This window comes from Solanum stenotomum, chromosome 8 (genome assembly GCF_019186545.1).
Source record: "Solanum stenotomum isolate F172 chromosome 8, ASM1918654v1, whole genome shotgun sequence".
NCBI classification, from domain to species: domain Eukaryota; kingdom Viridiplantae; phylum Streptophyta; class Magnoliopsida; order Solanales; family Solanaceae; genus Solanum; species Solanum stenotomum.
The window spans coordinates 12,969,601-12,980,649 of record NC_064289.1 but is presented as its reverse complement, the minus strand read 5'-3'; the positions used below and the strand labels follow the sequence as shown (position 1 = coordinate 12,980,649).

Here is an 11,049-nt window from a genome sequence, read left to right as displayed (position 1 = left end):
ATTTAAAAAATAACATACTAAAATTATAATTTTATTTTATTGTTTTGTGAGATTTTTCAAAGACGAAGGAAGTAGAGTATATAATCATCAAATAAATATCCACGAGGCCATCATAATCATGATGAACATGGGTCTTCAGAGGGTAATTATGTTTCGCACAATTAAAAGTAACCCTTCAAATGGAATCAGAACAAACGATTTATGTTGACAGGGTATTTTATTATGTTTTATCGTAAAATTTGCAAAAAATAACTTTATTTTTAAAGTGAAAAAATTAATATTTAAAAATTAAAATTGTATTTAGCCATTATTATAAATTGAAAATATTTTTCTTAAAAGTAATTTGGAGTGAAACGATAAAAATAATTTTGATTATTTTTCAAATTCTTGAAAAAATTGAAATTCAATCTCAAATTTTGAAGTAAATGTGTTTTTCGGAGTCCCCACTCCCAAAAATAAGTAAAAACAATTCCATGGCCACCCCCTAACATCTTGTTTGGATGGTTGGTAACCTACTAGTGGTATAATATTATTAAGTACAATATTTATTTAATTGTTACTTAAATTTTATTATATCGTATTATTTATTATATTATTAAGTGACAACAAAATGACCCATTTTATGTAACGATCATTTTGTTGTGATCACATCGTTACCTAAATATTTTTCGTCTTATTTTGTCTTTACTTATTATTCCTTCTCTCTATTTACTTGTCCATTTTTTACTCGGTAAATCTATTTAGAAAATAATTATAATTGACATAATGAGTTTACTGTTTTACCCCTGTAAATTGATAGAATTCCAAAGTCAATTTACTCATTAAAGAGGTTCTACCTTTTTTATAAACATTAACTCTCTAAAAAAATGAGGGTACAATAGGTAAAAAATATTGTTTTTTCTTGATTTTTCAAAAATGACAAGTAAAAAGTCAAAAAATGGTTAAGTAAAAAGGGACCGAGGGAGTATATAATAACTCTATTTTATCCTTTATCCAACCTTTTCATAACTCTACATCGTCCTCTATTTTTTTTTTGTAAGTTTATTATTCAAATTATGAATGTGTGACATTAGACAACGATGGAGAACGGTTCAATCTATTAAAACACAATATTCATTAAAACAATACTCTCCCTATTTCAAAACAATTGAATTGTTGAGACATTTTTCATATTTCAAATTAACTTAATTGTTCAATCCTCAAGACTACTTTTAGAATAATTTTCTATTTTTACCCTTCATTTGGTTTTTCCATGTGACGAGTTCAAAAAAATTTAATTACTTTGAATTATTCTAAAGATTAATTTGAGAATAATTAATAAGGGCAAAAATGGAAGGGCAATGTCTAATTTATGTCATAATGTTTTCTTAAAGATGTGAGACACCCAACAATTCAATAATTTTGAAATGGAGGGAGTACTAATTAATATAATACAACACAATACTATATAAATACGATACATTATGGAATAATGTGTATATGAACAAAAGTGTAAAAATACTAGAGAAAACAAATGGAAACTTTGAAATGACAAAATTATCCTCTATTTGACATTTTAATGCCAAGAAGCACAAAAGGTTCTTGATTATACCCTTTTTATATTATTTATTATTAGATACAGTAAAGTAAAAAGTGTATAATATTTGCTAAACCTAAGGAGCAAAGGAAAAACCCTAGAAGCTTACTTTCTCCTCAAGATCAAAGTCGGATCAAATCGCCTCCAACAATGTCTGCCATGATGGTAAGCCTGCAATTATATAGTTGAAATGAGAAGCAAATCTGTTTAGATTTCTCAAAATGTGTAACATGGTGAAGTATAACTGTTCACTACTCTTTCATGGAAATGGGTGCTAGTTTAGTGTGATTGTGTGTAAACAAACATACGTACATGTACCGAAGGCATTGGATGTGGATGCGGGAGGTTGCCAACCCTGTAAATCCACCCATGGTTGTGAATATAATGCCTTTTTTTAACTGTGAACTTCAGCAAAAAGCTTACTTTTTTAATCGAGACAACTGAAATTGCAATTGTGCCTATAGTTTGTTCGAGGTAAATTCAGATTAATGTTGTAACTTCGATACTGTTGAGAGTATGAAAAGTGTTATGGTGAAGAATTTGTGTTACATGTTTAAGATCAGACTTAAGGATCCACATTTTCTGTTGCCAGGTTTTTATACTCTTACTAATTTGTTTTAGAAGACACTTTAATTACTACTGGAATGAGTCCCAGTAGAACAGAATGAATATAGAGAATTCTATAGCCAATGCCACTAATTTGGAAATGAGCCACAGTTGATTGATTTATTTGCTATATACCTATGTGGTAATGGTGTATTTTGTCTGGCTATTGTTGTTTCTTTTTTTTCCCTTGATTATTTTCTGATCTGGTGTTGTGGCTTTTCAAATAACAGCAACCTCAGATCATATTGCTGAAGGAAGGGACAGACACGTCCCAAGGGAAGGCACAGTTGGTGAGCAACATAAATGCATGTATGGCTGTGGCTGATGTGGTGCGTACCACCCTTGGCCCTAGGGGTATGGACAAGTTGATCCACGATGATAAAGGAAACACCACTATTTCGAATGATGGTGCCACTATAATGAAACTTCTAGACATAATTCATCCTGCAGCAAAAATACTTGTTGACATTGCCAAGTCCCAAGACTCTGAGGTATGCTGTACTTTTACTGCCTCAGCGTTTGTGCTATTTGTTGCTATAACATCAGTTGAACAGTTTAATGCTGCAAAGTCGATTTCTGTGCTTTTACTTCAAAGGTACATGAGATGCGGCTCATAAGTTGGACCGTATATGCAGTTGAGAACTTATGAGCATGGGAAATTTTATGCTTGTCCCGTCAACCCCTTTTTCACTACTAGTGTGTTGTTGTCCCTGTCTGCAGGTTGGTGATGGAACCACTACAGTTGTTCTGCTTGCAGGAGAATTTTTAAAGGAAGCCAAGCCTTTTGTCGAAGAGGGTGTCCACCCTCAAAATCTTATTCGTAGTTATCGAACCGCTTCTAATATGGTAGATTTTTCCTCCTCCTGGTTGCTTGTTCCTTTTTGTCTTACCCCTTTTGGCTATATTCGCTGTCCCGGTAGGGTGCAGTTGGTTTGTCATCATAGTTTATTGAGCAATTTGGTATTGATTATGTAGGCAATTGAGAAGGTAAAAGAATTGGCTGTTAGCATAGAGGGAAAAAGTTTGGAAGAAAAGAAAAGTCTGCTTGCGAAGTGTGCTGCTACAACTCTGTCATCAAAGCTCATTGGAGGGGAAAAGGAATTCTTTGCATCCATGGTTGTGGATGCTGTTCTTGCAATCGGAACTGATGATAGGCTGAACATGATTGGAATTAAGAAGGTATACACAACTGAATTTTTTGTTTGTCTTTTATGAGGTTGTGGTTGCTTAATGTTGGACTTTGTCGTGTCGGCCTTTAGGTTCTTTTGTTTGGTCAGAAGAACCTAAAAATAGATGCTTACAAAATTTGTATATCTGGTGTATTCCTCTCTGTACCATCTTGGTACCTGTTAAACAAAATCTTTACCTTGTCAAATTTTGTTACCATCTATTTTTAGGTCTATATATATGATTTCTTTTCCCTTCATAAATAAGACATAAACTTAGGTGGTGTAACTATTTGAGTAAGCTCTTACTAAAATCTTTACCTTATCAAAAGAAAAAAAGCTCATCTTATTCAGTCAACAGGGTTGATTTATGTGGACTTCTCCTTGATAAACAACTATTGGTTAATATGAGTTTTAGTTAAGCCCATACAAGTGGATCCTTTGATATGTTTTAGGGTATGGAAGAAGAGAGTATAATATATTCATTGAGGAAATTGAAGATAGATCTCTGAGCAAATGAAGATCATTTATGCTGTTGGATTACAGCTTGATTAGAGACTACAGAAAATTTTACTATTGGTTCTACGAGCTTATCTAATATTTTCTTACCTTTTCTTTTGCTCCCTTTTGTATGTGTAGGTCCCTGGAGGTACTATGCGGGATTCCTTCCTTGTAAATGGTGTTGCCTTTAAGAAGACATTTTCCTATGCTGGTTTTGAACAGCAGCCAAAGAAGTTTGTAAACCCCAAGATACTTTTACTGAACATAGAGTTGGAGCTAAAATCAGAAAAAGAAAATGCAGAGATAAGGTAGTATGTTTTTCGCATACATTTGATTTTATTTGAGAATAGTTCTGTAATCTCTCCAATTCAATATTTTCTTTCATAAGTTGCACAGTTCCGAAGGTGCTTATTCCACCTAATCATCTTTTGTGTAGGCTCTCAGATCCAGCGCAATATCAGTCAATTGTTGATGCAGAGTGGAATATCATTTATGACAAGTTGGATAAATGTGTAAAGAGTGGTGCCAAAGTTGTTTTGTCTAGACTCGCTATTGGTGATCTGGCCACACAGGTTGGTTACAAACTTGCTTTATGGTCCATTGCTTTGGTTCATGATCATAACTTGGTTTTTTCGGAGAACAAGAATTTAGATAGATAGTAAGTAGGCACTAAAAGTTGTTGCCTTATCTTTGGGGAGATCGTCATGACGATTTTTCTTGTGTTATGGTAGTGTACTAGTGTATTCCGACATATCAAATGTGTTTTAAAGTGTCATAATATGCATAATGAACTAAAAATAGCATGTGCCTCCCTCTTCATCCTTACTTTTTTTGGAACTCATTGTGCCTCCTTCACCCTCTTAATTTTGGTTGGAGAGGGAGGTGTCAGTAATTTTACAACAAACCAGATGATCTATCCTAGTTTTAGAAATTGACAGAATTTCTGTGAGGGAAAGAAGTAGAAACTATATCTCCCCATCTGGTTTACCTTATTTTATCAAAAAGAAACTATAGTCTCTCCATCCTGTGCAATATAGTACACTGGTGAACTTTTTATGAGGAAAAGAGTTTTGCCTTGCTGTGTAATTACTGAACTTTATTAAATTTTTTACCTTGCTTGTTCTTCTGCTGGTTGGTGCAAAGATATGTGGAAGTACAGTTATGGAGCTGTTGGTTTTTACTGCCATCATCTTCTCACTGACACTTCTGGGCTTTAGGAGATTATTGTGAAGATTATGACTGATATTCTTTATGTCTTTTACCTGCCCAGTATTTTGCAGACCGAGATATATTTTGTGCTGGTCGTGTCTCTGAAGAGGATCTGCAGCGGGTAGCGGCTGCCGCTGGTGGAACAGTGCAGACAACTGTGAACAATGTTATTGATGAGGTCTGGTCCTTGTCCCTGTTACCCATTGTCTTACCGGGACAACTGTACACCTTCCATAACATGGTTAAATTATAGTATTAGGTTTTGGTTGATAACTTTTACTTTAACCAACTGGATTATTATCTAGGTTCTTGGCTCTTGTGAGATTTTTGAGGAGAAGCAAGTTGGAAATGAGAGATTCAATATATTTAGTGGATGTCCCTCGGGCAAGACCGCCACTATTGTCCTTCGTGGTGGAGCAGATCAGGTTTTTGATCACTTCAGTTATGCATACAATTATTATTCGATTCTTTGATCCTAATTTTCTTTTTCAATGGTCTATATAGTTCATTGAGGAAGCTGAGAGAAGCTTGCATGATGCTATTATGATTGTTAGAAGGGCTGTGAAAAACTCTACGGTTGTTCCTGGAGGTGGTGCGATAGATGTAAGCACACTCTACAACCTCCCGAGAAGATTTCTTTATGATAATAGTTGTACCTTATTGATTGATAAAATGCTTGGATGCAGATGGAAATAAGCCGTTTCTTGAGGCACCATGCTCGAACAATTCAAGGGAAATCTCAGCTCTTCATAAACTCTTATGCAAAAGCTCTTGAGGTAGCTATTCTTCTTTCATTTTGCTTTAACAGAGAAATTATTTGCTGTGGTCTTTTTCATCAGAAAGATATGCAAGGTTAGACTGGTATATTCTAGAAACCCTGATGATAAGAAATAGATGCTAGTCGTCCTCTCAGTCAGAAATAAATTATATGATTGATTTTCAAACTGACAATGTGGTGTTGTAGAAGTAACTTTTTTTCTGTGGTCCAAGAGTGAGGGTAGTTGTGAGGCAGTGCACAATGGATGTAGAGAGCAGCTGAGGGCTGTGCTTAGCATTGCTTTATTGTATTATCCATCCTTGCCACTTTTATTTTCTCGTGAAGATTTTTTTTTAAAGAATGTTATCAGCACAAAGGGTGTGCTGAAAGCCCCTTTTCTCGGAGGGCTTATGATTGGCGCTTTCCCTTTTATCAACAATTACTTTGGTGTATGTGACCACACTAGTCTAATTTTATCAGTGGTTGAGTCCTAGACCTTCTTGCAACTGTCTAATTTTATAATTGGGTTTGTTATATCTGCTTTTGATGAAGTTATCTTTGTTGGTCAAATGTATGTTTACCAAGGACTTGACTTGTTTGATTCCAAAAGAAACATATTGTTTGTTGTAAAAACTCTTTTTAAGCTATTGCTATTGCTCTTTTTATGTGGTAAGGGATTTGTCTGAATTATCATTCTTAGTTGGCTAGGGCTGCTGATGCTAGTAGGTCTTTGAGATAGGCCTCAGTATTCTTTTTGTAGACAATCTCTTGATATTGCAGGTTTTATGGAACTTAGTCATTGTGAGATGTCTCTTATTCCTTATAGAACTTATGTTCAATTCTGTGATACCTTACTGTTTCAACTTTGGCATAATGCAGATTATCCCCCGTCAGCTATGTGACAATGCTGGTTTTGATGCAACTGATGTGCTGAACAAGCTCAGACAAAAACACGCTCTTCCGTCTGGTATGCCTACCATTTCCTTTTGGAGGATGTATAATGATAACAGCAACTTTTTCTTTCTTAAAACAATGATAATAAGAACAGTATTAACTTTTTAGACTTTCAAGTTTTCTAGCCACTTTGAGGGTAGTTAGTTTTTCCTGGGATGGCTTTCTGCAAAAGTTTTGGGGTTCTTTCTTATTGTATTCCCTTAATAATGGTACCCCTTCTGTCCCTATTTCTGAAGGGTTCGGAGTACGAGGGTCATAGAACTTAATTTTTACTATTGGTATATGATTCTTCAAATAAATTAAAATAAAATTTGCATATTTGAAAAGCTCTGGGAAAGTACTAGAAGTCATCCTAGTTAATGATTCAGAATATTTTTTTTTTTGAGAAAATTATAATCAGAGAAGAGATTGTTCGACTGCCTAAATAGCAACACCACACGTAAAATAGGACAGGATGGAGTACTTAAAGAAAAAGGAAAATAAAGAAGAAGAAACTTCATGCTCCTTAACGGTAAACACTATCCTGGGCAGGTGAGGGTGCACCTTATGGAGTCGACATTAATACTGGTGGCATTGCTGATTCATTTGCCAACTTTGTTTGGGAGCCAGCAGTCGTGAAGGTATATTTACATCCACTGTTCTTTTTTTTTATTTGATAAATTTAGTTTAGCTTGTTATTAATCAATCACTCATCTTTTCTCCTTTGTTTGATACCAAAGCGTCAGTTTTTCACAAGTTATTCTTGGTTCCTAAAAGTATTACAAATTCTACTTTGTCCAGATAAATGCCATCAATGCAGCCACTGAAGCAGCATGCCTCATTCTGAGTGTAGATGAGACAGTGAAGAATCCTAAGGTAATTTCATCTTTGTGAAACCCCAACTTCTCCCCAATTTGTCTACCATTATGGACATAATAGACAGTGCAGATTGGGTTTTGTAAGTCACCCTTTGTTTTGCTTTTCTAGTCTTCAAGATACTATAAGTTACTTTAAAATATTTAACCAAAAACAATTTGACGAAATAGGTGGGAATGGGAAATAAAGGGGATAGAGAGAGAACTGAGATTAGCTAGTAGGGTACATGCAGTAAACTAGAGTTGTGATTTTCACCTCTCAGGGTGTGCCTTGTGCTGGCTGTTACCACTAGAATGTTGAAGACTTGGTTTTAGAATGTTATTGTCGTATGAAGTTAGTCCATGTCTCCATGATAGGTTATATATAAAATATGGATTGTATCTCATCCCTGTAAATAGGTTTCATGTATTTTAATCATCAATTTTCACCATCTTTTCTCCCTTTTATTTTCTCATATTTCCTTCTGAAACTCTTCTGTGAGACAGTTTGTCAGGAATGAAAAAGAGATTCTGGTTAAGAAAGATAATTGTTATTATTGGAAATTTAAGAAATATAATTCTTTTTGTCAAAGAAAAAAGAAGAGAAGAACATCGAGAATGGAGGTGAATATGAAGAGGAAGCCTTGAAAATCCTATTGTACTCCCTACACAAACTAATATGAATTTTTAATTTGGTTTTCTGTGGGTTGTGTAGGCAGAACATGGAGAGGCCAACCTAAACATTATAGTCTGTTTAAGTTTTCCAAGTCTTGGAAAGTATTGGTTTTAAAAAAATGTTTTCGGAAGTGTCTTGGAAAGTACAAACGTTTTCAGATCTCAATTTGTGTTATCAAGTGCTTTTAGCAAAGGAAAGACTAAAGTTTATGAAATAGTGGGACAGGTAATTGTAGTTGTAAGAGGCGGGAGGGTGACAACTTTATAGTGATTGTTAATTGAAAAATGAAATCTAAGAGATTGTATGTACTCTTAAAATTTGGAGATTTTTTCGTCTTAGTGCATCTTTCGGCTGTATGCTTACGTAGGATCATTGTGTCCACAACATCAATGATTTCATTGGTTCAGCAAATCAATGTCATTTTGCTGCTGTTATTATCTTTTCAATCCTGCCTTGATTTCACTTCTTTTTAGCCGAGGGTCTGTTGGAAACAGCCTTTCTACCTTACAAAGATTGAGTTAAGGTCTAAGTATATCCTACCCTCCCCACACCTCACTTGTGGGATTACATTGGGTATGTTGTTAACAAATCAACGTCACAACTGCCAAGGCATTGCAGGAATTTTACTGCCTCCCACTGTTGTACTCTTGAGTTGATAGTTGCTCAGCAAGAATTGCTGGAAGAAAATAACCCAGTAATGATGCGGTAGCTCTTCTGAATTTTGTTGATTAACAGTATAACTTAAGATCTTTGTGGCCAGGCCTTAGTGGTAAGGTTTGTTGTTACTATGCATTTTAGGGCTGTGTAGGTGTCAAGAATTTATCCCATTCCTCGTTCCTCTAACAAAGCAAAGTGGGGAAGGAAAAAATAATAGAGATGTGTATGGAGGGAAACTCTATATGGTGCCATTTAGCCTAAGCTGACAAAGTTATAGCAGTCTGGTCGCTCAATGTTGCAGTCTGAGCTGGATGAGAAGAGACCGTAATGTGCAAAGTTTTGGCAAGTTCTCCTATATCTCTTACCTTTTAATTTTGATAACTGCGAAATCCCTGAGGGCGAGTTGGCGCACTGTCCAAAACTCAGTGAATAATGTGCCTGTTTCTCTATGGTTCTCTTCTTAAATGCGAGGCTTTTGTTTGTAGCAGGGTTTGAAATCGCGACGTGCACCTAGCCCCCACACATCACACACTGCTCTTATGACTAGATCATAGCCTTGTGGGTTTCCTATGTCAATTTTCTTCCTTTTAGAACAGTAGCTAAGGTCCTAAAAAAGGCTGGTTTCTTTGAGGATACCGTCTCCTACTGTGGAGTGGAAAGCTATAACTTGCACTCTACCTCTGCTGTGCTCTAAGAATTTCTGAATCTAGAAAAGTCAGATTAGTTTAAGCTAGTCTTCTTCAAGCTGACCATGTGTATCTGCAGTTTTGGTGAAGTTTTGTGGATTCTTTAGGTTTGCTTATCTGGTTTCCTTTTTGCTTGTGTTGGATGAGTCCATCAAACTTGTTAGCATCCTTACAATGCGTGAAATAATTTCTATTTCCTTTCAAATTGCAGTCTGAGAGTGCACAAGGAGATGCTGCTGCAAGTGCCATGGGTGGTGGTAGAGGGCGTGGGCGTGGACGTGGAATGAGGCGGCGATAGATTTCACAAGTTCTTTTGCAGATTTTGCTATGATTTTTATGTAGTGTTTGCTTTTTTTGCATTGTTTGCTCCTCCCTTCTGTAGTTCTAACTGTCTCCCTCGATCAAAATGTTCAAATTTGGGCATGGATTCTCATATAGCAACCAAAAACAATGAAAACAGAGTTGTGTTAAGTTCAGGCAACATCCAGTGAACTAAATCATTTTTGCTGCTGTCAGTTGTGTAATGTACGAAGCCTGCCGTTGGATATATAATATTCTGTGTATTAAACTTCATCTTGTGTTGAAAAGTTCACAAATTTACGACATAAAACTTTTAATTGTGTCTATAGATAAGAAATCAATGGAAAAAGAAGTCTTGGGAAAAATAATTGATAAGTATAACAACATAGAGGTTTAAAGATATTTTCAGATCCAGCGAAAATATTTACCACAGACCCGTTTACTCTTTAGTAATACCTGTACACCAATACTTCCTCCGTTCCTTTTTAATTGTTATGTTGTGTTTTTTGAAAATCAATATGACTTGTATTCAAAGTCAAATTAGATTACATTAATTCAATATTTTAAACTAAAAATTTGGATATTCAAAAACTATATGAAAAGTATTATAAATTGCAATTTTTGCATATCAATACGATGAAAAAATATATTGTAAAATGTTAATCAAAGTTTTTATTGTTTGACTCTAAAAAAAGCAATCATGACTACTAAAAAGGAACGGAGAGAGTATTAGAGGGAGTATCTGAGAATGGCACAAACATAGTGATACAAAATCCAACACATATTCATTGGGCATAATACATAAATATACCCTTTAACTTGACTTCAAATCACATTTATGCCCTTCAACTTTGGGTGTGCACAAATAAACACTTAAACTTGTATAAAGTTGAACAAATAGACACACATATCCTACATGGTATCCTACATGTCATTTTTTGTTCTACGTGTATTATGCCACGTAGAACTCATGTGTCTACTTGTTCAAGTTTATACAAATTTAAATGCCTACTTGTGTATACCTAAAGTTGAAGGGCATAAATGTGAAATGATGTCAAATTAAATGACACATTTATGTATTATGCCTATTCATTGCTTTCTGAACTTTATAATACCTACAGAAATCAA

General features: G+C 35.0%; 1 protein-coding gene across 1 annotated transcript; it reads left to right on the top strand.

Annotated features, from left to right (window-relative positions):
* Window positions 1–1,557: 1,557 nt before the first annotated feature.
* On the top strand, window positions 1,558–10,192 carry LOC125872648 (T-complex protein 1 subunit eta). The gene is made up of 14 exons (XM_049553409.1): window positions 1,558–1,741; window positions 2,413–2,673; window positions 2,903–3,028; window positions 3,158–3,361; window positions 3,988–4,157; window positions 4,286–4,421; window positions 5,120–5,236; window positions 5,364–5,483; window positions 5,563–5,661; window positions 5,745–5,834; window positions 6,695–6,782; window positions 7,301–7,389; window positions 7,550–7,624; window positions 9,833–10,192. Exons 1-14 carry the CDS (start codon window positions 1,727–1,729, stop codon window positions 9,917–9,919), a joined length of 1,677 nt encoding a protein of 558 aa, XP_049409366.1. The 5' UTR covers window positions 1,558–1,726; the 3' UTR covers window positions 9,920–10,192.
* The last annotated feature ends 857 nt before the right edge of the window (window positions 10,193–11,049 follow it).